Source organism: Martes martes (genome assembly GCF_963455335.1).
Source record: "Martes martes genome assembly, chromosome: 7".
NCBI lineage: Eukaryota > Metazoa > Chordata > Mammalia > Carnivora > Mustelidae > Martes > Martes martes.
In genome coordinates this window covers 105,006,899-105,034,857 of record NC_137894.1, presented here as the reverse complement: position 1 = coordinate 105,034,857, position 27,959 = coordinate 105,006,899, and the positions used below count along the sequence as shown (strand labels likewise).

General features: G+C 37.7%; 2 protein-coding genes across 3 annotated transcripts in view; one reads left to right on the top strand and one right to left on the bottom strand.

The window, feature by feature from the left end:
• Positions 1–871, top strand: part of CCDC175 (coiled-coil domain containing 175) — a gene marked incomplete at both ends in the record, with an annotated part of 65,330 nt that extends 64,459 nt beyond the window's left edge. Inside the window, one exon of the mRNA XM_080808417.1 lies at positions 780–871. Within this exon, the coding sequence (XP_080664543.1) occupies positions 780–871 (92 nt within the window). The remainder of the gene's footprint in view (positions 1–779) is intronic.
• Positions 7–27,952, bottom strand: JKAMP (JNK1/MAPK8 associated membrane protein). Of its 2 annotated transcripts, none has more exons than XM_080808418.1 (7): positions 27,841–27,952; positions 25,451–25,542; positions 24,719–24,873; positions 16,953–17,159; positions 14,501–14,682; positions 10,820–10,896; positions 7–2,219 (listed from the first exon to the last, which is right to left on the bottom strand). In XM_080808418.1, the coding sequence occupies exons 1-7, from the start codon at positions 27,842–27,844 to the stop codon at positions 2,001–2,003; spliced, it is 936 nt and encodes a 311-aa protein (XP_080664544.1). In that variant the 5' UTR covers positions 27,845–27,952; the 3' UTR covers positions 7–2,000. The 2 variants fall into 2 exon arrangements, with proteins under 2 accessions (XP_080664544.1, XP_080664545.1); XM_080808419.1 differs by having other exon boundaries at positions 1,212–2,219; positions 25,451–25,524.
• Positions 27,953–27,959: the final 7 nt, after the last annotated feature.

Here is a 27,959-nt window from a genome sequence, read left to right as displayed (position 1 = left end):
GATAGAGATCACAAGTACACAGAGAGGCAGGCAGAGAGAGAGAGGAAGGGAAGCAGGCTCCCTGCTGAGCAGAGAGCCCGATGTGGGGCTCGATCCCAGGCCCCTGGGATCTTGACCTGAGCCGAAGGCAGAGGCTTTAACCCACTGAGCCACCCAGGTGCCCCTGAAAGCAGAGGCTTTAACCCCCTGAGCCACCCAGGCGCCCCTAATCAAAATATTTTGATCTTTAAATTATCTATCCAGCACTGGTTAGCAAAATAATTACCATGCACTATAGCAGTGAGAGTTGTAATGCCCTATAAGGACATAAGTAAAAACTGAACAAAGGTGAGCCAGGACAAAGATGATTTGTTTATATGTCTAATAACCACGTTTTAACAGATCATTTAGTAACATTAGCAACATGTGATTTGTTCTGGTCTTGTTCTTAAAGCAAATTAAAAATGCACATACCTATTTAAGTATTCCTGAGAATCTTTGCATTTGAAGAATTAAAATTACTTGCATGATTTTTCCTCTTGCACACACATTTTTCTGCTAGAATAGGAGATCAGAGAAGATAATTGTTAAAATGGCTCCAAATGTGGAGGGACAGATATGGTCCTGGTAATCAGACACATGGCTCCCTACACTTCCCTTCCCTGCCACACCACGTCCCAGATTATACAACTGTCCAGTTGAGGATTCTTTCGGAAATTTAGAATTTTAATGCACACTAATAACCACCCAAACTTGTGTGACATGCACAGAATTTTTGCATTTTATTTTTACTCTTACAGAAAAGAAGAAACAAATCCGTATCAAAAAAGTCCATCCCCCGGTGGTTGAATGTACTATGAAAAACATTAACAAAGAAAAGCTAACAAAATAACTTCAAGGCTACAACTGCTGTGAATTTCAAAGGCACAAACAAAACTATAAAACAAGTGAGTGCACTTTCTTTCATATTTTGCAATGGTCAATGGATGTCCTAAGTTTAACAAACCTGCATAATCCCCACTAAACAGGATCGGTAAATAACCTTCTAAACAATACATATGGATAAAATGGTCAGATTATTAGGTTAAGTGCCAAAAAACCTTATTTTGCTCCCACACGAATCTCTTAAAGGGTTCTGAGCATAAAATTCACACCACACCTATTAATAACTAACCACAGGAAAACTATATGTTGTATATATTCTGTATTTAGTTTTAGAAGGTATCAATTTTAAGATGCATCCTAATTCAGAGATGTCACAATGTGAAAAAAGTTTCAGAATCAATAAAATATGGCATTGTCTATATACCTTTCAAAAATGAGACCAAAGAGGAAGGGACTATATGAATACATGTATTTATTCATTTGGACTACTTAAGTCTGAATTATTTCCACAAGTAGTAAGGCAAAATACAATTAAATGTCAACATCTGAGATTTTTTGTAGTTAAGCATTTTATTGTTTTTCTTAACAGAAACAATCATCAGAAGATGTCTTCAACCAGACTACCCATAAAAAGAAAACTTGTTATATAAATTATACTCTATTTTTATAATCAAAATACTGTATTGGTAAAAATAAATAACAACAAACAATATCTTCATTTCCATGTTTGCTATCAGACCCACAAGGTATGTTTGTCCTTATAATTCATTATACTTGAAAAACAAATTGAAATACAACAGACATGCACAATTAGGCCAATGCTTAGGATTTCAGATTATACTTACCAAGATACAGAGAAACATGATTTTGCTCTAAAGAATAACTAAATTGTTGAGGAGGCAAGTGCTTCCTAACATGCTCCTAGTGTCATAGAATGCTAAAGTATATATTTAATGTAACAGGCTACTACGGCATTTTATATTTTCCAACTCTAACCATAAAGTCTGGTAAGTCAAAAACAGAAAAAAAAAAACCAAAAACCCCTAATCTTTCTTCCATGTACAACAGAAGAGTATTAATGCATTTTATATTTTTTTTTTACTAAGAACACTTTTTAGGTTTTTGGTATTTTACATTCAGTGTCCATTGGCTCCTTCGGAAAGTATCCGTGAAGGCTCAGTAAATTTTGCTGTGAACAAGTAAAAAAGAGCTGGTGTGGGTACCAAAGCCAAAAGGGGTAAATCCTGCTCGAGTTTATCCACTCTGGAAATGGATATTATTCCATAGGCGTGAAGTAACCAGTGGCTGAAGAGAACAATAAGTCTTTTCTTTCTCACCAGAAGATCATAGCAGTTCTATATAATTTTGTAAAAGAAAAGACAAATACAAGTTATTGGGTTGAATAAGCTAGATAATTTATTACATTATAATTTAACATATATTATTTGTTGGGAAGATGGCAGAATAGGAAGATCCTGAGCTCTCCTCACCCCATGGATACACTGAGATAACATATATCAATGCAACTCACTCTGAAAATGACCCAAAGACTGGCAGCAGAAGACCTCCCACAGTTAGTTGTAGAGAGAAGACAACATCGAAAAGGGTAAGAAGGGTGGAGTGATGGTTAGGAACCAAGCACCGAGAGAGACTAACCACAAGAAGCCCAAGGATCAGACCCCACGGCACAGGGGTCCAGCACTGCGAGAAGGAGTCCCCCAGTGGGCCTTACTTAAGAGGTTTTTGTTTTTGTTTTTTTGCAATCAGGGGCCCTTAGCTCCAGGAGAGCCAGAAAATAACAGAGAAACTGAGTATTCCCAGCCATTAAAGAGCCATCATAATAGGTAAGTGATGAATCGCTAAATTCTACTCCTGAAACCAGTATTACACTAGAGGTTAACTAACTAGAATTTAAAGAAAACCAAAAAGAGCCAGCATAACAACCTAACAGAAATACAGCATAGAAGCAGCAGTTTGAAAAGCACCACGGGTGTATGTGAAGGAGATTTACTAATTTCAGAATGTTCACAGTAGGGGCAGGGATCTTTAGGAAACTTATCCAAGAACAAAAGAGCTAGCACATTCCCCGACCTCGATACCCAGACACTTGCAGGAACCAGCAGAACACTCTTCACATAGCTTGCTACCACCACACCCAGCCCATGTTCTCTTGCAGATTCACTCAGCAGGTGTCCCTCCTGCCCCCACACACTCTGCAAGCAACCCCAGGAGAGATGGCACCACTCCAAAGTGGCTCCTGCCCTTATAACCAAAAGTGCAGAGGAAGTACCCTGCTGATCAGTGCCATGGTAGCTGCAACAGACAGATGGGGACAAGCATCTGGTGTGATTGCTAGGCCCACTGACCTGCGAAAACCTCTCAGGGGACAGGGAAGGGAGAGGTAAACCCTGGAGAGTGATTTAACTGCAGCCCCAACACACAGAAGGGGGACAGGCATCTGGTCTGACTGCCAATCCTGCCCAACTACAGGCTCTCGGTGGCCCCAGACTGACACCTTAACAGCACAGGCACCAAACCCTGCCTGGTATGCCCTGAGCAGATGAAGGAGGCCACTGCAGCTGACTGGACTGATACAGCCCCAACAACAAGGCCCATGTACCCCACAGAGGAGGGACCCTTGAAGTGCCTGGTTCTGGTGAATGGCTGCACTGTGTCACGGGACCCCTTCTTCATAAGGCCACTACTTTCAAGATCAGGAGATGCAGCTGACTTTTCTAATACAAAGGAAAAAAACAGAGTTAGACAAAATGAGGAGACCAAGGAATAAGCCCCAAAGGAAAGATAAGCAACATGCCTAATAAAGTAATGGTCATAATTGAGTGGAAGATCTCAGTGAGACCTTCAATAAAGAGATACAAAATATAAAACACAACCAGTTGGAAATGAAGAACTAATAACTAAAATGAAAATTACACTAGAGGGAATCAATAGAGAAGGGAGAAGAACAGATCAGTGATCTGGAAGACTGGTGTAATGGAAAGCAGCCAACCTGAACAGCAAACAAAAAAATGTATTAAAAAAGGAGAACAGGTTAAGTGACACCATCAAGCATAACAATAGTCACATAATAGGGATCCCAGAAGGAAAAGAAAGAAAAGGTGCAGAAAATTTGATTGAAGAAATAAAAGCTGAAACTTCCCTAATCTGGGGAAGAAAACAGACATCCAGATGCAGGGAGCACAGACAGCACCTAACAAAAGCCAAGACAATAATTAAAATGGCAAAAGTAGCAATAGAGATTGTATAAGCAGCAAGAGAAAAGAAAGCAATTACACATAAAGGAAACCCCTTAAGGCCACATCAGGTGCTTTTTCAGCAAAAACTCTGCAGGCCTGAAGGGAATGGCACAATATTTTCAAAATGGTTAAAGAAAAAAACCTGTAACCAAGAATAGTCTATTCAGCAAGACTGTTAATGCAGCACTGACAGAGAAAGAAAGAGTTTTCCCAACCACTAAACCAGCCTTACAAGCGATGTTAAAGGGAATTCTTTGAGTGGAAAAAAAAAAAAACAACCCATAATAAGGAGTAAGAAAGCTATAAAAGGGAAAAATGTCACTGGTAAATGCAAACATGTAATAAAAGATTAACCAATACAAAACCACTATGGAGAGTAAAATGTAAAAACAGTAAAATCAATTATATCTATAAAAATCAGTCATGGGGCTGACAAAAGGATATAGAGTATGACATCATATACATAAAACATGGCAGGGGTGGAGGGTAAAAATTTAGTGCTTTTAGAATGGGTTCAAACGAAAGTGACCCACAACTTAATATAGACTGCTATACATGTAAGAAGTTATAAATGAACATAATGGTAACCACAAATCAAAAACCTATAAAATGCACACAAAAAGAAAGGAATCCAAGCATAACAATAACGGCATCAAACCACAGGAAAGAGAAAAAAAGAGGAGCAGAGAACTACAAAAATAACAGTAAAACAAGTAGCAATGGCAATAAGTACATACCTATCAATAATTACTTTGAGTATAAATGGACTAAATGCTACAATCAAAAGACATAGGGTATGGAATGGATAAAAAAACAAAAGCAAAATCCATCTAAGTGCTGCCTTTAATAGACTTTCTTCAGACCTAAACACACATGCAAGACTGAAAGTGAAGGGACAGAAAAACACATCACGCAAACAGAAGTTAGAAGATAGTTGGGTTAGCAATACTTATATGGGACAAAATAGACTTTAAAACAAGGAGTGTACCAAGAGATAACTACATAATTATAAAGGGAACAATTCAACAAGAGGATAGAACAACTATAAATATCTATGCACCCAAAAAGGGAGCACCTAATACATAAAGCAACTATTAACAGATAGGAAGAAACTAACAGTAATACAATAATTGTTGGGGACTTCAATATTCCACTTTCATCAATGGATACATTATTCAGACAAATCAAAAAGGAAAACAATGGCTATGAATGACATCAGACCAGATGGACCTAAATGATATATTCAAACATTCCATCCAGAAACAGTGGATTACACATTCTTTTCAAGTGTGCATGGGATCTTTTCCAGAATGGATCATGTGTTAGGCCACAAAACAAGTCTCAACAAACTTAAAAAGATCAAAATCATATCATGCATCTTTTCCAACCACAAAGGGATGAAACTAGAAATCACAAGAAAAAGTCTAGAAAGAACACAAATACAGGGAGGCTAAATAACATGTTACTAAATGATTAATGGGTCAACCAAGACACCAAAGAGGAAATAAAAAAATACATGAGACAAATGAAAACTCCAATGGTTCAGTTATCTTTCAGATGCAGAAAAAGCTGTTCTAAGAGGAAAGATTATAGCAACAGAGGCCTACCTCAAGAAATAAACATCTCAAACAAAGTAATCTTACCGCTAAAGGACCTAGAGAAAGAACAAAGCCCAAAGCGAGTAGAAGGAAGAAAATAATAAAGATTAGAGCAGACGTAAATGAAATAGAGGCAAAAGAAAGAAAGGAAGGAAGGAAGGAAGAAAAAGAAAAGGAAAGAAAGAGAAAATTGAACAGATCAGTGAAACACGAGCTGGCTCTCTGATGGTCAACAAAATTGATAAACCTTTAGCCAGACTCAGCAAGAAAAAAAGGTCTCAAAACCAGAAAAGGAGAAGAAATGACGGACACCACAGAAATACAAAGGATGTTAAGGGAATATTATGAAAAATTACATGCCAATAAATCGGACAACTTCAAAGAAATGGATACATTCCTAGAAGCATATAACCTCTCAAAAGTGAATCAGGAAGAAACAGAAAACTTAAACAGACCAATTATTATTAATGGAATGGAATCAATAATCAAAACAAATCAGTAATCCCAACAAAATAAAGTCCAAGACCAGATGGCATCACAGGTGAATTCTATCAGACATTTAAAAAAGAATTAATACCCATTCTTCTCAATCTATTCCAAAAAATAGAAAAGGAAGGAAAGCTTCCAAATTTATTCTACAAGGCCAGCATTACCCTAGTAACAAAATCAAATAAGAACACCACAAAAAAGGGGGAAACTACAGGCCAGTATCTCTGATGAACATAGATGCAAAAATCTTAAACAAAATATTGGTAAACCAAATGGAACAATACACTAAAAAAATTATTCTCCACAATCAAGTGGGTTTTATTCCAGGTTGCAAGGGTGGTTTAATATTGGCAAATCAATATGATACATCACGTTAATGAGAGAAAGGATAAAAATCATAGCATTATCTAAGATGCAGAAAAGGCTTCTGACAAAGCACAACATCTGTTTGTGATAAAAACCTCTCAACACAGTAGGTCTAGAGGAAAGGAACCTCAACATAGTAAAGGCCGTATATAAAAACCTCACAGCTAATATCTTACTAAATGGTGAAAAACCAAAGGCTCTTCCTCTAAGATCAGGAACAAGGAAAGGACGTTCACTGTCACCACTTCAACAGAATAGTAGAAGTTCTAGCCACAGAAACGAGAAAAAACAACAAAACAAAAGACATTCAAATTGGTAAGGAAGAAGTAAAACTTCCACAATTTGCAGATTACACGATACTATATATAGAAAACCCTAAAGACTCCACCAAAAAACTACCAGAACTGATAAATGAATTCAATGAAGTTGCAGGGTACAAAATTAATGAACAGAAATCTGTTGAATTTCTATACACTAATAACAAAGTAGCAGAATTAAACAATCCTATTTACATTGTACAAGAATAATAAAACATCTAGGAATAAACTAAACCAAGGAAGCGAGAGGCACCTGGGTAGTTCAGTCGTTAAGGGTCTGCCCTTGGCTCAGGTCATGATCCCAGGGTACTGGGACCAAACCCTGCATTGGGCTCTCTGCTCAACGGGGAGCCTGCTTCTCCCTCTCCCACTCCCCCTACTTATGTTCCCTCTCTCACTGTCTCTCTGTCAAATGAATGAATAAAATCTTTAAACAACATCATCATCAAAACAAACAAACAAAATACACCAAGGAAGCGGAAGACCTGTACTCTGAAAATTATAAAACACTGATGAGAGAAACTGAAGGTGACACAAACAAATGGAAATTCCATGCTCATGAACTGGAAGACCCGTGCTAAAATGTTTATACCACCCAAAGAAATCTACAGATGTAATACCATCCCTATCAAAATAGCAACAACATTTTCTACAGAAGTAGAATAATCGTAAAATTTGTTTGGAACCACAAAAAAATCCTAAATGGCCAAAGCAATCTCGAGAAAGAAAAACAAAGCTGGAGTTAGGACAATCCCAGATTTCAAGATATACTACAAAGCTGCAGTAATCAAAGCAGTAAGGTACTGGCACAGAAAGAGACACATAGATCAACGGAACAGAAGAGAAAGCCCTGAGATAAACCCATGCATACAGTAATAATCTAGAACAAGGGAGGCAAGAGTATACACAATGGGGAAAAGACAGTCTCTTCAATAAATGGCGCTGTGAAAACTGTGCACCTACATGCAAAGGAATGAAGCCGGACCACTTTCTTACCCATACACAAAAATAAACTCTAAATAGATTAAAGGCCTAAATATGAGAACTGAAACCATAAAATTCCTAGAACAAAATAGGCAGTAATTTGACAATGGCTACCTAGGTCTCCTCAGGCAAGGGAAACAAGCAAAAGCAAAGCATTGGGACTACACCAAAATAAAAAGCTGTTACATAGTGAAGGAAACCATCAACAAACCAAAAGGCAATCTAATGAAGGGGAGAAGATATTTGCAAGTGATATATTTGATAAGGGATTAATATGGATGTATATTTTACATATGTGTGTGTGTGTGTGTGTGTATATAAATTAATACAGATACGCATATATCTGTATATCCTATAACTTCAACTCAACACCCAACACTCAACATCTGTATATCCTATAACTTCTACAACTCAACTTAATTTAATCTGATTTAAAAAAATGGGCAGAGGACTTGGACAGTTTTCCCAAGAAAGACTTAGAGATGGCCAACAGACATAGGAAAAGATGGTCAACATCACTAATCACCAGGGAAATGCAAATCAAAACTATAATGAGATATCACCTTAGACTTGTCAGAGTAGCTAAAATCAAGAACACAAGAAACACACGTTGGTCAAGATGTGGAGAAAAAGGACCCTTGTGCACCGGGAATGCCAACTGGTGTAGCCATTGTGGAAAACAGTATGGAGGTTCCTCAAAAAATTAAAAATAGATTTACCAAAATCCACTACTGGGTATTTACCCAAAGAAAATGAAAACACTAATCTGAAAGATATGTGCACTTCCAAGTTTATTACAGCATTATTTACATAGCCAAGATGATGGAAGCAACCCAAGTGTCCATAGACAGATGAATGGATAAAGGTGTGGTACACATAAACAATGGGATATTACTTAGCCATAAGAAAGGATGAGATCTTGCCATTTGCAACAATATGGATAGACCTAGAAGGTATATTGCTAAGTGAATCTGTCAATCAGAGAAAGACAAATACCATATGATTTCACTCATAATGTGGAATTTAAGAAACAAAGGATAAAAAGGGAAAAAAAACAAAAGAAGAAGGACTCAAATACAGAGAACAAACTGGTGATTATGAGAGGGGAGGTAGGTGAAAAGGGATTAAGAGTACACAAATCGTGAGCATAGAGTAATGTACAGAATTGCTGATTATATTCTACACTTGAAACTAACATAACACTGATATTAATACTTCAATAAAAATAAAATGTACTGTTTCCACACAATAATCTCAGAACCACACAATGTTTGACCTAAAAAGGACCCAAGAAATCACTCGATCTAATCACTGCACTTTACAGATGAGGAAACTGAGGCTTCTGACAGCCATAATAAACAATCAGGGGCAGCACCAAAACAGAAGCCCATGTCTCTCAATTCTAGTCCACACCACCATTCAACCCTGGAAACACTACAGTTTCTTCTGAGAGATATGAACCAGAAGGGAACTCCACATGATGTGCCTTCTTCCTGCCCTGATCCACTGTAGCTGAGTCTTATAGGCAGGAAGGAGGAGGTATATATATCCAACTTCCTCACTCTTAGTATTCTTGGAGTCTGCTGCCTGGATAATTAAAAAGGAGCACAAATGACATGTGAACAGCCTGATTTCCTTTAATCTTTGAACAGCTTTCTAGTATGTAGAAATTAGAGGGAATAAGTGATTATAAAAGTAATATCTAAAGGTGCTAATAAACACACTAAAATGTAATTTGCAGAAGGTTACCAACTCTCTCTTATTAAATGACTCATTAACTCACCTAGAACTAGATTTTCTTTTCCTGATTCAGGTCCCTATTTCTGATTCATTACAAAGTGCTACTTGAAGTACATGAACATTTTACATAGGAGAGATTCCTAGAGCAGAGAGATCAGTTTCAAGCTAGTTTAACTATCCATAGTAGTTATAGATAACAAACAAAAATTCAAAAACTTCATTTTATTGAAGTATCAATCATTTCTCCCTCAAAAATGAATCTGCTTATCTTCTTTAAATATGTTGTATTGTTGATTAAGGATTACAAAGCAGAAATGGAGATAGTATACAAAAGAAAAGATGTAAATCACCATAAAAATATTCTGTCTAGTTCCTCTACTATTATTCTGGCTGAAAGTCATTCCCTCTCACTCTTCCACTAATGTAAAAGAAAAAGGAGCAACAGCAATGACTCCAAAGTAGATAACAACTTACTTCCCCTGGGTTGAACTTATTTACGAAAGAATTTTGAGAAATCACACACCTTACCAACAGTAGTACAGCACCTGAAGACTGTGACAAGGCACTAGATTAGCAAGCAACACTTTTATTCCTTTCAAGTTAAAGGAATAAATCAAAGAGTTCTAACAGTGGCCTTCCACCGAAATACTAAAAAGAGGCAGAAGACGGAGATCACAAAACAGGAACAGGGTCAAAACTAATGTGACTATGACATTATTTCCAAATCACCAAAATATTAGAGTGCAAAAGTATAAAACATCCATGATCAATAAAGTTGGGAAGAAAATTGAGTACAAAATGTATATAATCACTGATGACTGTCAGTGTTGCCAATGTAAAATACAGTGTAAAATTAGTTCTACATACAATAAAGCATTTCATGTTTCCTTCAAAACAGTATTAATAACTTTCAACATTTTAATAATTAAACATTTTCTATGTTCGTAAGTTATGTGATATGATTGTTTTTTCTCCAACATGCTGGATAGTTGAGTCTACCACTGCATGAATTTCCCAAGCAAATACAGTCCAATATACAATCTTTCATAAACTTAACATGCTAACAGCTACTGAGTGCCATCAAATAGCCATTCCTAAATCAATCAGCTGTACCATATCATATGTACTATTCTCCTATTCAGTTGTTAAATTAAAAAACAATCAATCAAAAAAACCTTTAACAAAGGAAAAAAAGATTTCCTACCTCTATTTCAGAAGCTGACATGTACACAGCCAGAGTAACCAAAGATAATACTAATATAATGTATGGGAAGGCATAATCTGAAAAAAATAAACAGTGGTATTATGTTGAAAATTAAATAAATTTTCTGAATAAACCATCAAAAAAATTCAAACAGCATAATTCTCCTCATAGTGAAAACTTTCTCAACCAGTCCTGTGAGAGACTTAAGTCCTAATGCCCTAAGGCAGGGGTCAGCAATCTTTCTGTAAAGGGCCAGATAGTAAATATTTTTGGCTTTGTGGGCCACACAGTGATTGTCTCCACCACCCAAATCTCTGCTGCAGTGGGTACAGCCAGACAATCCAGAAATGAATGGGTGTGGCTATGTTCCAACAAAACTTTAGGGGTAATAAAATCCAAATTTCACATAATTTTCACATGTTAAGAATTATTATTTTTCTTTTAATTTTAAAATTGTAAATTGTATTTTAAATTGTAAATTGTAATTTTAAAAATGTAAAACTATCCTTGGTCCAGCTTTGAAGACCCTACCTTGAGGCACACATTGAATGTAAAGAATTAACTTCTATCTGTGCTTCTAGAACACTAGTATGTACCAAACTTGGGAGGACTGAGAAAGTAATTACTCAAATAATTTTGTTTTGTGGTCCAGATGGGGGACACTGGTTGAGAAGAGCTATAGAGTTTTAATAACTCTTTAGAAAAGTTCAGTGTCAATAAACTTCAAAGGACAAATGGATCATTCAGTGTTCTTTATGTCAAAATTCTAGATATTTCTACTTCAAGCAAAACTTTTCCTTATAAAACACTATTTTCTCTTAAAATGTTTTCAATTTATAGCACACTAAAACAAATGAACAAATTGAGAATAAAATCATGAATTATTTTTTCATATAATTATTTTAAAAGAAGTTCAATTTATGAAACCACTAATCATTCTACATCGCAGTGGAACCCATTTGGAAAAATTTCAAATGTTAATTCAGAAAGCAGAAGCCAGAAACTCTGGCTTATCTATACAGGCCCAATTCCAACTTACTAAATAACTGAATGCCTTATTTGACATTTACCATCTTTTACTTCACAAACAGCGATTAGGTCCTTAACCAACCATTCAAAAGAAACCTCATTTAATTTATAAACAATATTGCTAATGCTACAAATTTAAGACTGAGTAGTAAAAAGTCATCTATGTTTAAAAAGAGGGAAAGGAAGTTTCTAACAAGGCCTAAACTTGTGGGTAGTAGAGGGTGGTCTTTGGGCTCAGGCATGGTTCTCACTCTAGGGTGTAAAATAATTTGAGATTTTGAGTAACTAGGCCCAAGGGTAAGGCCTGAGAATCTGCATTTTAGTTCCCCTAGTGGTTCGGATGCAGATCATACTTAAAAACTGGCTTCAATAATAATTCCAAGAAGGTAAAATTTGTCACAGATCTCTTCCTAATACCTCCAGGGTCTCTCTCCCTAGACCCAGGTATCTCAAGCTACCAGAAGCTGCTTGCTGCTCTACTTTGCTCAGACATCTCTATTTCCTTGTTATGAACAGAATGTTTGTGTGCCCCAAAATTCTCCTGCTGAAATCCTAAACTTGCGATGTGTTGGGATTTGGAGGTGGGGCCTTTGGGAAGTGATCAGGACATGAGGGCAGAGCCCTTGTGAATGAAAGTAGTGCCCTTACATAAGAGAGCCCTCCACCCCCCGACTTCTGCCACATGAGGACACTGTGGGCTCTTATCCAGACACCAAATCTGCTGGTGCCCTGCTCTTGGACTTCCCATTCTCCAGGACTGTGAGAAAAAAATTTGTTATTTGCAAGCCACCTCGTCTATGGTACTTTTATAGCAGTCTGAAGTGACTAAGATACCCCAACAAACCAAGATTATCTATTTACTTTTTTTTTCCAATATCATAAAATTACAAGTTGGTATGATATCCTCTGACTACTCTCAGCAGACTGCATACATTTACATTTAGTGCAAATGAACACTAACTCCTTGATCCTCACAATGAATGTGTTTTGAGCAGAGGCTTGTTAACAAAATGATCTGATGTTCTATGTGGGACAAAGCATTTTGCAACATCGGCAGCTACAGTATATCAAGCAATGGGGTCTGGCAGTCTCTCTGGGTTAACTTCCCAAACCCTGGCCCACTTTGCACAGCTTTTCCCCTCAAGAGGTTCTACACAACAGCACCACTTGTAGCCTAGGACACAGGGTGCAGACTGACAATTCCTAAGTCCTTCCCACCTAGACAGCTCTCCTAAGTGCCAGACTGGTGTAAATAATTACCTATATTTTAGTGAATACTCCATGAACAGCTAAAACCAGATTCACTTCTCGTCAACCTATTTTATTTGCTTCTTCTAATAACTGCTTCTGTTGCTCTATTCACCAGTTACTAAGTCAGAAAGCTACTCTATCAATATTTTCCTATTCCCTCACCCGTGTATTTAATCAGTTACCTAGTTTAGTTAACTCTATCTTCAAAATACTCTCCATTTCCGGTGTTTCTCTACTTCAGGCCAGACAGTCAGACTTGGTTAGCTGCAGTAACGTCTTACCTGATCCTCCAGGTCCTCCTCCCCTGCCAATCCATCCTCCATACTGCTACCAAGTTCTCTATCCAAAATGCAAACCTAGGTATGTCACTCTGCTGTCTAAAATCCTTAAAGAGTAGGTCTCTATTCCCAAGAGCAAGAACAGCAACCTCAAACACCTCCAGAGGCCAGCCAAGCAGGTGAATAAGGGAAGTGGGGCAAATCTAAGAAAATAGGGAATGGTAGGAGCTAGAAGGAACTATACATTTTCAAATATTATGTAGGCCAACTGAAACAATGTATCAGTAAACTAGAATATGAGGGATAACAGACCTCTGACTAGTCTCCAGTTTCCTCTTCCCTTGGCCTCACCTTCACAGTGCCACCCTCCTCCAGAACCAAATTCATTACCATGCTACATTATGATGCCAATCTTGCCTAGCTCTTTTAGGCCAGAAGCCTTGTCCTCTGTAACCCGGTAGCATTCATATAAAAGATGGCATCTAACAGCCCTGCAATATTCAATGTCACATATTCAAGTAAGTACTATACTACATTCTCTCCGCTACTTATAGCTTTCCTACCAGTATGTCAGTCCTTTAACACCAACTTTTTCTTATCTTCTGAGTCACAATTCAGTCTACGTAGTTACTGAATAAATGAATAGCTATATTAAAATAAAGAATACACTGAGGATTCTTTTATTGTACCTAAAAGGCTTTGATAAAGGAACTCGAAAACTGAAGACATAAAAAAAAAAACAAAACAAATCTGAAGACATAACTTAATGATAATATATGTTAGTATATATTATCAACAGTAGTTTCTATATATTATATGTAAAAACAAGTTCTTGTTTTTTAATCTTTACTCAGGTTTTAAAAATATTCCTACTTAGGTTCAAAGCTTCAGATTCAAAGTATTCTTTAAATAGAAATCAGCTTTGATTAGTCTGAGAACATTCCATTCCAAGAAGCCCATTTTTTTACATTTTTATAAGACTGATTATGTTTTAGCAAATATATGTATTTTCAAGGATTAAAAAAACTATTTTGAAGAAAAAGATCCAAAATTATACTTAGAGAAAATAGTTTATCACACATAAAAATAAATATATTTCATTGACTTGACCCATCAAACTTACATAAAAGGCCTCCGCCAACTGCCTGAAGCACAGTTAAAATTGGGAAGAAGTAAAGTGCAGCATAAATACTTTTAAATCGATCAGACTTTCCTAACCCACAGGCAATCTTCTTTACCAGAAGTGGTCGGAGCAGCATCATCAATACCAAGCAGAATGCATAATAGATAAATACAATGGTGTATCTGTAAAATAGAACAAGGAATCACAACACTGAAAATAAGTTTTAAAATACCTACTGATCAATTTAAAATCAAAGATGGTAAAAAAGATTTAAAAAGTGTATTAAGTCAACCTATTAATTCATAAGGTTTCAGTAAAGTAAACATTTTTATAGTAAGTTTCTAATAATAGAAATTTACATGCTTTCCTGAGTCTCATCTAATCAAGTTCCCCTCAAAACTACAATTAGAGTAACGTATCCTGGTATTTCTCAATTTGCAAGGAACTAGGCTATATATACGCCAATGGAGAAAATAACCTCCATTAGTCAATGTAATAGTGTTCCAATGATAATTTTATGCCATCACTTTTTGTTGACTCACAAAAGAAAAAAAATTTCTATAACTTTTGGTAGTCCTGTAGTTTTTTGTTTGTTTGTTTTTTAAGTTTTTTTTAGTAATCTCTATGCCCCACCTGGGGCTTGAACTCACAACCCTGAAATCAAGAGTTGCATGCTCTTCTGACTGAGCCAGCCAGGTGCCCTGGGTAGTTCTGCTGCTTTTTGAAAAGTCTAGCTCCAGTAAATAATATGTAAAGTAAATATGAATAAACCCAGTGTTGATAACATAAAATCTTCTCTTAATTTTCAAAAACCACTGTTGTGTATGATTAATAAAACAAGGCAGGCCACTGCACAGTGACTACTGGAAAAGCTGCTGAGAAAAAAAAACACCTAATTAACTCAAAGATGGTGAACATATCCCGATCAATGAAGTTGAGTAAGGTTGTGGCCGCAGAATGAGGACTGAGAGCACCTATTTGCCATCTCTGTTCTAATCTTAGTATTTGGTGACTTTTCTACTATATGCGCTTTATAGACAGTATAAAAAACATTTATATATGTGACCAGCAGGTGAGTCTGATTTTTTTTTTAAATAAAATGGTTATATACGATATCTGATTCCCTTTTTAAGCTCTCTAAATAGGAGCTGGTTAAGTCCTGCAGTCCCCTGGATAGTATATGAGAAGAGAATAATTGAAGCTGAGAGTTATAGCTCTAGGACACCAACCAAGAACACATTATCAGTCGTTTATATATAGTCTTAGATGTAAATTATATGTATATACAGGGACAGATGGCATATATACAGGATATAAGTAACTTACAGGGCTTAATGGTAGGCAGGTGGAAAGATGTTCATACCTCTGTATCTAGAACTTTTTTTTTTTAATTACCCTTTTACATATGTGAATGTGTTTTTCACACTTAGTACTCTTAAGAAACTGTACACAGAGGACTATTTTCTTGAGCATATTATGTAATGGTAACTTGCTATATGAGAATGTCAATACCAGGCTCTTTATTACACCTTTACCAAGAAAAACACATCAAAATGAACACGAGGAGAAATTCTAAAAACGAAGTAGTCTAGGACAGTATTATACAGAATCTTATGAATTTGGTATTTTTTTTTTAAAGATTTATTTGGCAGATAGAGAGCACAAGTAGGCAGAGCGACAGGCAGAGGGATTTGGAAAAGCAGACCCCCTACTGAGCAGGGAGGCCCGATGCAGGGCTCAATTCTAGGACCCTGGGATCATGACCTGAGCTGAAGGCAGCCGCTTAATCGACTGAGCCACCCAGGTGCCCCAAATTTGGTATTTTTAAGACAAAACATTCTCATGGAAATTATAAACATTAGTTGTGGAAAAAAACAAAAACAAAACCAAAAACACCACTAACCCAAGCACCCTAACTACAATGCCAGCTACTACTTTATTAAGTGCTTCCTGTATGTAAGCACTGCACATAGTATCTGATATATGCAGACTTACTTAATCCTCACAATCGCCTTATAAGGTACCATTATTCCCATTTTTACCAATGGGAAAATGGAGGTTATGAGAGGCTCTTAACACAATCATGTTACCACAGCAGCTCAGGATTCAAACTCAAGCTTATTTTTAGTCCTAAAACCCATACTCTTTCCTCTATGTCAGACATTGCTTCTCTGTTGCATATCATGATTTCCTTATAAATCCCTTTTAAAGAAACAAATACCGCTTATTTTAGAAATGCTTATATACACTTCAATACCAACATAAAAACATGTATTATACCAAAATGTATTTCTATTCCCATCTATTAGACTGTGTATCCTTCAAGAGAAGAAAATAATCTCTGCATATCTCCCAGTTCCTGGAAGCCATTCTTCAATACTCAACCTATTGAAATGAATAAAATCTATAGTTGTCATTTTCTAAGTGATCTTCGGTCTGTGAAAATACTTACAGTGGGTAAACGGCTTCATGTGTGCAGTGCACCGTGGTGATGTAGTCGGGACTCGGGTTGTAAAGCATAGTGTACCAATCCGAGAGCATCAGGACTCTGCAAGAGCGGATGTAAAGGACACCGACGGGGTCGCTCACAAGTAAGGTGGTAAGAGCTGCCATGGTGCATTCAAATAGCGCAGTGACATGCTGGAAAAGTGCGCTGGAACTAGGAAAGCAAAAGCAGCACAATTACTGGAAACTTTTCAGGATTTTAATGGCTTTTAAGAAAACTGTATGTTTCAAAATACAGGTTCTAAAAGGATATTTTAACTGATAAATCCTGAAGCTAAAATTTCTAAATAGGTTAAGAAAAGTCAAACATAAAAACCACTTGAGAAGAGTTTAACCATCTATACTAAAAAGGGATACGCATCCCAGATAACACGGTGCCAGTACTATCTAAATGTACAGAAGAGCAGAAAGTATCTTTAGTGCCCTGCCAAACTGTTAAGAATGTTTTAGTATCTACGCATTTTAAATGATCTTAAATATCAAAAGCACATAAAAGATTATATGTAATATATATTAGTTATAAAGTGTAATAATAAACACTATAAGCTCATCATCTAACCTAGTAACTAGAACATTAACCTACATTTACCTCTGTTCTTTCCTCAAACTCCACTCCTGGCTCTCCCCAAAGAGGTAACCATTATACTAAATTGTCTTTATCACTTTTTCTGAAGTTTTTATTCCAATTAGATTATGTTTCATAATCTGTCTAATTTTGCTTATTTTTTAAAAAAAGATTAATTTATTTGAAAGAGAGAGTGGGGAGAGGCAAAAAGAATCTCAAGCAGACTTCCTGCTAAGCATGGACACAGGTTGAGCCTGACGCAGGGCTCAACCTCACGACCCTGAGATCATGGCCTGAGCCGAAATCAAGAATTGGATGCTTAACCAACTGAGCTCCCCAGGCACCCCAAGTTTTCATTATTTTTAAGCACTATTAAAGTGATATTTGTCTTGAGATTTTTTTTTCATTCAAAATTACATTTCCAAGATTCATCCATGGCATTGCTTATAGCTAAAGTTCAGTCATTTTCACTGCTATATAATATTCTACTGCGTGCCCATTCCATCATTTATCCACATTTGCTTTTTTAAGTATGTTGTCAATGGCTTCCTCTCAGTTTATAGGTTGAATTTTCACTTTCTTGTGATATTTATAAACAGATGTTCTAAATTTTAATAGAATTTACTTTATCAATTTTTAAATTTCTGGTTAGCATTTTAATAGTCTGAGAAATCCTTATTCCAAGAAAAATATTAACCTACATTTTCTTCTAGGTTTTAAGGTTTTGCTTTTCACATTTAAGTCTTTCACTCACCTAGAATAGATTTCTGTGTATAATCTAAAGTAGGGTGTGACTAGATTTTCTCACTTGGGTATCCCATCTGTCCCAGCAGCAGCACATTACTGAGTAGTTTACTGTCCCTCCTACCCCCCAACCCCCCAACCCACCACGCCACTTCTGCCATACAAGTTTCAGAGATTACTGGTCTGTTTTTAGGTTCTGTATTTTGTTCCTGGGGTCCAATTTTATTCCTGAGACAAAAGAATATGACAATCATTCTTGATATTACATACATTCTTCTACTTCTTCAGTGGTCTTGGTCATTCTTGGGCCTTTGGACTTCCATATAGATTTTAGAATTAGCTTGTCATGTTCCACAATATGAATCCAATGTAGCTTAGCTACCTCAGTCTTAGCTATCTCACAATACCATGGTACTATAAATGAAATATAGGGAGATAAAAGATCCTGTATATTTATCTTACAGCCAGCCTCTTTACTAAACTCTCTTACCATTTCTATTATCTAGTCTACAGATGCTTTTGAGTTTTCTATCTGAACAATGTTTATCTATCACTGCATAGCAAACCCAAATTTAGTGGTTTGACAACCACCATTCATTATTTCTCACTAATCTGTGATCTGACTGGGCTCACCTGTGCAGTCCTATCTGTTCCACGTGAAACCAATCTGGGATGCACTCATCTAGAGGCTTGACTGGGCTGCAGTGTTCAAAACAGCCTGTACGGCTGGAGTAGATGTCAGCTGTCAGCACAAAGAGGGCTACTGACCAGAGCACCATGTGGTCTCTTATTTTTGGTGGTCTGCAGGGTAATTACGTGAACAGGTATGAATTTCTTATTTCTTCTGCTTAGAATGTGTTTTGCTTCCCCAGGAGCAATTTTGCAAATCTGTTTTTCACTACATCTGTAAACTCTGAAGCTAATGTATCTTTAAATATTGACTCTCCTTCATTTTCTCTATTTTTTCTGAAGACTCTGATTAGAAACTATGTACAAAGAGTTAATAAAACTTTTCCTCTGCACAGGAGACTCTGACTTTCAGTTAACTAGCTCAGTTCCTCTGGGAGCCTGGTAAGGGTAACATGTCAACTTTATTGCCAGGTAACACTGTTTAGGATACGAACAACTCCTTGATTGGTAAACTGTATCGGGACTGGGGAGAACTATAAATAAGCAATAAATATCTGATGGGACACCATGGTGTGGCCTTCTTGAGTTCAGCAATTCTTGTAATTGGCATGTCCCCTGCAGGGCTCTGGAAGCTAAACTTATGGAGAGGTTTCAGAAAGAATGGTTCCTTTAGGGCATAAGACCTTAAACCTGGACTCCCACACCCACTCACTGTGGACTTTATCTTCCTGCAGCTGAACTCAACTGCTTCAAAAGCTGACGCTGCCCTGTAGGCAAGCTGTGTTCCTTCTGGGCAAGACTGGTTCTTGGTATGACCTAGGGTTGTCTACCTCTGGTAGTCTGAATGTTTAACTGAACCTAGATGGATTCCCACAGGGATTATAAACACACACTACACACTATAAACACACACTACAGCTTCTCATTCTATGCTCCATTTCTCTTAATATATTTCAAATTTTCTAACTCCTTTTCTCTCTGCATTACTTTTTAAATTTTATTTTTTTCAGTGTTCCAAAATTCATTGTTTGTGCACCACACCCAGTGCTCCATGCAATACGTGCCCTCCACAATACCCACCACCAGGCTCACCCAATTCCCACCCCACCAAAACCCTCAGTTTGTCTCATGCCAGTCTCTCATGGTTTGTCTCCCCCTCCGACTTCTCCCCCAACTCACTTCTCTCCATCTCCCAATGTCCCAATGTATTTCCTAATTCACTAATTCTGTCTTCAACTGTTCAATCTGCTGATTGACCTACCATTTTTAAAATTTCATTTCTAGAAGTTCCTTTTGTTTTTTAAACCAACCTGTTTGTTCATTCCCAATAACCTCTTGTTGACTCTTGGAGGTCTTCGGGGCTGTATCCTCTATTTCTTTAAGCACTACAAGGTAGCCTACAGTCCATTATCTGCAGTCCTTTGGAAGCACACCTATACTGTCTGTTAAGTTTACCCACTCTCAGTCACAGTGCTGATTTTATTTGGTTATCACGGAGTATGAGGTCATTCACAGATATTAATGAGTAAGAGTCTTAGGGCCTAAACTAAGGATGCGGGAAGCCTTCCAGCAAAGAGGATCTGTTGCTTTCACCGGCAGTCATGCCCACCACTACCTTGGGCTCCAGCCTCTTGAGAGTGTAGGCTTCACACCGGCTGCCTCAGATTCAGGACCTGCTGTGGTCAGCAATAAACCAAAGGCAATGCTCCCATTCCTACTGTCTGCTTTGTCACTTGGGCCCCAGCTTAAGGCTGACTTGTGTTCTCTTCTCTTTTTTTTTTTTTTTAAAACGATCTTATTTACTTTTTTGACAGAGATCACAAGCAGGCAGAGAGGCAGGCAGAGAGAGGGAGAAGCAGGCTCCCCGCAGAGCAGAGAGCCCAATGTGGGGCTCGATCCCAGGACCCTGGGATCACGACCCGAGCCGAAGGCAGAGGCTTAACCCACTGAGCCACCCAGGGGTCCCTGGCTTGTGTTTTCTAAAAATGGATTCTTGGAGATCTTCCCTGCCTCCAGTGAAACCAGCAAGGTCTTAAATAGTGTGTCTTTTCCAAACTTCAGTTATTTCCCACAGGAGGGTCACTTGGAGCTCCTAATGAGCCCATATTGTAGGAAGAACTCCTGCATGATTTTACACAGATGGAAAGAGTGCATATGTAAACAAACATTTATAATTTCACATAATATAATCTAATATTTTGCTTCATTGTAGAATTCATATTTTTAGAAGCAACATCCCAACCTCATCATTTCTTGCTATTGCTTTAGTAACCTTACTTGTCTCTTCTCATTGTGCCCCTTTCAATCTGTCTGCAGTCAACCACACGATCTTTACAAAACAAAACTGGGATTCTAAAACTCCCCTTGGTAGACTACTCGTTGAGTTCCATCTGTCTTTCACGAAAAATACCCCTTACCAGCATTGTTTTCCACCCCTCCCGGCCACGCTACATTCCTTTTCTCCTCACACCTCCACACACGTGGGCATGATTCACTCACCCATCTGGCAAGTTGTGCATCCTTCAAGATCAGTTCTGGAAGTTATCCCCAGGTCTTATGAATACTTCCTATGATTCCTGTAGACTCAACTCTCTACCCTGGTCTCAATTAGTCCCTATCTCTCACAGGACCCTCAGCTCTCACCTCTTCATTATACTGTGTGCTTTTCTGCCTCCGTACTTTGGCACATCTTCTTCTTGCTGATAGACTTTTTCCTCAATTTCTATCAAAATCTACTCACTTTGCAAAGTCCAGCTTAAAGTCAGTTTTTTCTGTGACACCGCCTTACTCTGAGAAGGAAAAATTAAGTTCTTTCTTCTTCATGCCAGCCTTAAAACTCTGCATAAACCTCTATTACAGAATCTCACAAATACTATGATGGCTTGTCTATCTCATTCACCGGACTGGGAGCAGCCACATTTCAGTCCTCTCTGAATCCTGCAATGCAGCACAGCATCTGGCACACTGCAAACATCCCTAGTGACTGCTCAATACATTCTAAAAGTTATAAATTATATAAAAACAAATCACATAAGCAGCACAGCTTCTGACCACACTGCATAAAAATATGTAATTCTGCTTGTCTTTGCCCTGGCCCTAAAGAAAAACAAATTTAACACTATACTCTGGGGAAAGCAAGAGTACCAGAAAGGAAAGTTTTGATGAGAGTCTGGCCAATGCATTCCCAAGGGGTGATTTCACTCCTAAGAGGGCAAAAATTGGTTCTTGGGGATAAAATAATTTTACATTTGTTATATATAGCACATAGGTGCATACACAACATAGACAATGATGATATTAAAATTTCATGGGCGTAGGTGAAATTAGGAAAAAAGTATCTGAAAAGGCTCCTTATTTAAGGAAGTGACAATGAATAAAAGCTTGAGAAACACTGGGCTAGTCTCAGCTAGGCCTCTACTTCCTTGATCATAAGGGCAACATCTCTGGAAAATGCAAGAGATGGCTCTGGTGTCCTTTGCTGTCAATTTCCTAGGCAAAGCATACCTAAGTTATGCAAACTCCTTCTTTTTAAACACACCTGCTTTCCTGCCTGAGAACTAATCACTCCTCTGCTCTACCCTCAAACCCAACCCCACACTCTGCTCCAAGACTCTCCCTCAAAACATATCTGATGTTTTAATTCAAATGCATTTGAATCTTCCCTGCTTATGGCTGAGACGTTCCAACCAACTAGCTGAGCAATTACTCCACTTCAGCTTTCAGTTTATCATGTCTCCTCTCTTGCCCTCGTCTCTCATCATTCTAGAACAGAAATTAAAAGCAAGATGAGAGGTACTTTTTAAAAAACTTTTTTTACGGATCCATCTGAAAAAGAACCAATACTTTTCCAATATAAGTAATCAGCGTGGATTTATTAGGTGGGATCCAGAAAACTACTAATTCTAATTGTGTCTGCCCACCCTTCCCATTCCCATTCCCACTACTGGAGTCTGGTCATCCCTACTTCTTGCAAACAGCCTTCTAATATACCTCGCCTTTCATCTACTCTCTATAGAAGTTACCTTCCTAAAATATACAGCCAGTGATGTATAAACCAAAACCTTCACCAATAAATCATCCACGCAGCAGATACTAAATGAGCATCTGTTATGTGCCAGCAGCTGTGCTGGTCTCTGGAAATTCCATGGAGAACAGAGATGGCCACTGCCCTCGTGGACTTCCAGTTGGGAGATAGGAGGAAACAAATATAACTATACATTGTGTTGACTAATAAATACAAAACAAAAACAATAAAATGAAGAATACTATTAAAAAAAAGAAATAAGGGGGGCAGACCTACTTTAAATTGGGTCTGGGAAGGTCTCTACAATTGGGTGTAATTTCAACTGAAATCTGAAGGAAAAGGCAACTAGGTAAAAAGCTGCAGTCAGAGGGACAAGAGAGCATCTGAGGCAGAGAAGAGCTGGCGAAAGAGAAAGGACCAAAAGCAGGAAAGATGCTGAGAAGTTGGAGGAACTAAAGGCCGGTAGGGCATGAATGTACTAATTTGGCTCCTCATTCCCAGTATAAACTTCACATCCTCACCAAAGAACCTTCCCATTCAGGGGGTGCCTGGGAGGCTCAGTCAGTTAGGCGACTGACTCAGTGTCAGCTCAGGTCATGCTCAGGGTCCTGGAACGGAGCCCCACACCAAGCTCCATGCTCAGTGCAGGGTCCACTTGTCCCTGCCCTTCTGCTCCTTCCTCTGCTTGCACGAGTGCACAGTCTTTCTCACAGACAGACAAACATACCTTCACATTCTGGCCTCAACCTGTTTCTCCCACTCTCCTATTTATTACCTTTGATGTGCAATCCACACTCTGACCACCCCAAACTACTTCCAGTCCCACCTGCAGCGCAGCACACATTTCACACCGCCATGCCACTGTTCATGCTATTTCCTCTGCCTAAAATGTTTTTTTGAAGTCTTTCAGATCACACCAGGCACAATTCATCCCTTCCATTCTTTGTGATTTTGGTTATAATGCTTTTTTTTTTTTTTTAAAGATGTATCTATTTATGTAAGAGAGAGAGAGGGAGCCTGAGTGCATGCAAGCTGAGGGGGTGCTGAGGGAGAGAATCTCAAGCAGACTCCCCCCTGAGCATAGAGCCTACACAGGCCTGGATCCCATGACCTGAGATCATGACCTGAGCCAAAACCAAGAGTTGGACATCTAACCACTGAGCCACCCAGGCATCCCTCATAACACGTTTATGCTTTTTTTTTTTGTTTATACACTTTTAAAACTGATTTATAATTAGTTGCATATGCATTTGTCTTCTCTACAAAATTAGAGAAGTTTATTATTATAAACCACATCAGTTTTTTCTGTACCTCCTCCCCAATCATCTAACCATAAAACACAGGGCTCAATAAATGCTTGTTGATTTTAATGTTTTAGTATCAGTTTTCATAATTAGGTTGCAGCTATATTATCTTAATATTATACTAGATTACTAGTATTAAGTTAAATCACAAAGCATTTGTTCTCCAACAATACAGTTTATAATCATAACCAATTCTTTATAGAAAACCCATAGAGATTATAATTGAGAAATGAAAAAAAATTCCTTCCTTATCATTTAGAGTAAAACAAAGGATATTTCCCTTTATAATTCCTGAGACATGCTCTATCCTTAAGTTTTCTTGCCACAGTCAAAAGTCATCAGAATATAGAGCAAAAACAGGTTCACCACAATTATTTAATAAGGTCTTCTAAATGATCATTATTCCAACATCAGTCCATCCAGATACATTCATAGAAAGTGCTAACCTCTTTTTCCCTGAGTACCATTCGATGAAGAACCAATGTAAAACAAGGGGAAGCATAGCCATAAATCCAAGATACAGCCAATCATAAAGTTCTGGAGACTCTGTGCATGGCTGACAGTATTTCTGTGCATTTGTTCTCTGTCCTCTTGGACACACCTATAACATAAGAACAATATTTTTTGTACAGATATTATTTTAGGGATTTATCTTAATATCCCAAAGTCATTCTATAAAGACATCCCATTTCAGTTTAAACATGTATACATGTGCATCTTTTAGAAATAAAAAAGAAAGTGCATATGTAAAATACATCTACATTGTATTTGATGTATCTGTATAACACTCTTTTAAAAGATTCCTTTTACTAAGTTACTAAAACAGCTGACTAACACTAAATGACAAACTTAGTTAATAACACTACATAAAAATAATTAGAGAAAAATTCTGGAGTTTTAATGTTAACTTACTGCCCAAGTCACTGCACTATAGCATTAATAAGTATTAGAAATTACTATAAAATTATAAAATGTTTTAAAAAAATGTTAATTGAGACTGTCAAGAAAGATGTATTACAATTAATATGACAACACAAATAAGAATTTTATTAATGTGTCATAGTTCTATAAATTGAGTATAATGAAGAAAAAAGATATTCTACAAGTGAAAATATTTCAAAATATTTCAAAAAAGATTTTAGCAACGAAACAACATCGAAATGTTAATTAAGACTTACCCCACATTCTCCATATATTTCAGTTGAACCATTTTTAAATAATAGGGTCTTCCCACAGTAAAGTCCAAGGCATGCTGGTTGAATATCGACAGCTTTTTAAAAACAAATGCCAGTAAAGTAACATCTTTTGTGATTATAAAATAATGTAATAACAGTTGAAACACCTGGCAGAAATATCTCAACACAGTTGTTAAAAATGATACAGATTAACAAAAGTCTTGATGCACTCACTTTTAAAATCTAAAATTCCCCTTTTACACTTTGTCACTGCAGAAAGTTATATTGAAACCTTGTTGTTAATGCTATTGCTTATGGTTAAGAGCCATCAACCAGCAGAGTGGGATCTATCCCCAGAATTCAAAGCTTAACCTGGTATGTCTCCAGTGACTCCAGCAGCTAGTCCCCCTTGATTAGATGGACTAGACTTTTGCATTTCCACTTTTTAATTAGAAAGCTAACAGAGGATCACCACCCCTTATTTTTGCCCAGTCAGAACATGCACACATACACAAAGACACACACACACTATCACCTTCGTTCTTAATAGAACACATTTTAATACCAGAAAAGCAGAAAAGATGTAATTTCAAAATAAAGGCCAGGCCTTTAAAGTAAATAAATTCACCTTAAGAAAAAGCTTACAACATTGTCCTAACTTTTGTCATGTTTGTTGAGGACAGGTGAAAATTTCATCAAGGTTGTCACTGGGGCTCTGATCAGCATCTGGGATAGTGATATATACCTTAAAATCAACCCCCTGCTCTCAAGGCTTTGACAAAATAAAAAGCAGCTTTTCTTCACAAAAAAAAAATACCACAGGGCCTACAGATTTGTCTTTGGCCTCATCAACAAGAAATTATTAAACGTGTCTTTTTTTTTTTTCGACAGAGACATCTGATTTCCTTCGTTCACTGATTCATTTATTCAATAAACGTGCATTAAGTATCAGATTCCCTAGCTAGGAAGTTCTTAAAGAGCCACAGAGCAACATAACAAGAGTCCCTGCCCTCAAAGAACCTACAGCTTAGAGGAGAATAAATCTGAAACTGTGGTCAAATGTGAATTAATTTGGAAAATTGTGCATTTTGTGACTATTGTAGGGACCAAGGGCACGCTCCCAAAATGAACCACTTTGGAATACTGATTATTTTAAATAAAAGTTACTTAAGAAACAACAGGGGTAAGGACATTCACACCTCTTCTGCCTCCCTGAAAGCAGTAAAAAGATATCCTTATTAACAGTGATAATGACTTTAAAGTCAAAAAAGCTGCAGAAATAAACCTTGTTACTTTTTTGCTAATCTACTACCTTAGCCCAAACACCTGTTTTCCTTTTCCAGTAAATTCCTCACAAATTTATTGCCTCTTTGTTGAGAATGTATAAAGAACTGCCTGCCTTGGTCATTTCTTTAGGTCTCAAGTTTCATAACTAGGCCTCCATGAACACATAAAACTTTTTTTTCTGTTAATCTGTCTCATGTAAACTTAATTTTTAGTCCAGCTGGAAGATCCTGAAGATAGAGAAGACTTTTTCCTTCCTTTCACTATTGAATAATTTCTCAAATTCTTCATGAATTCACAATAGAGACTGCTTAGTCCACAATGCCCTTTCTCCTTTCAAATTCAAGTGGACTTTTGCTTTCTTTCTCCTTGTGCTGCTGAGAAACAATAGAAATAGCACAAACTAAAATGTTTCAAGTTTAATATTTTCACTTTTGCCAAATTCCTGTTTTTTTTTTTAATCCATGGGCTTCTTCACCTTATTTGGCATTTAATTCTTAATCAATTGTAATCACTATGCCCTAAAGCACTAACAGACAAAAATAAACGGTTTCAGAGTTTTTGAGAAGACAGAAGTTAAAGAACTGGAGGCTTCTTCCACATGTGTTTTGCATCTAGTAGGTTTTTAGTAAATACGTCTGAATATGAATAACCTGAAATTCTCAAAACCCAAGGCCCGAAAACCACCATGATAAACTGAAAACAGCTCATCATGGTCCCACCAAAACCACGGCTCCCGGTGTCCGTTCGATATCCCCTCCCGTTTCCCTTCACTGGAGGGTGGCTAAAATATTAAGATTCCCTCCCCCCACCCCCAACGGTCTTGTCCTTTTTGGGAAGCGCCCTATAAACTTAACGCCTGATGCTCAAGCGGGCGACTTCAGCAGCGAAGAGCTTCCCCTTCCCTTACTGGCTGTCGGCCTTACTAACGCCCGCGCTTTAAATTTTGAAGTCGACCCTCACGAATGCTAAACAAAGGGACTAAAAGGGACCGAAGCGACCTCTCGCACACCCGCAGGCCGCCCGCGGGGGAAGAGCCCAAAGTCGCCACCGTGGGGAAGAGACAGGGACTAAGACAAACGCTTCCCGACCCCTCGGGGACCACTCACCCATTGGCCGCTTGCAGGTCTCCCCGAAGGAGCTCCGGGATCAGCTGCCACCGCAGCAGCGCCGGGACATCCGGCCCACAGCAGCCTCGGCGGCTCCGCCTCCTGGTAACCCGGGCGAC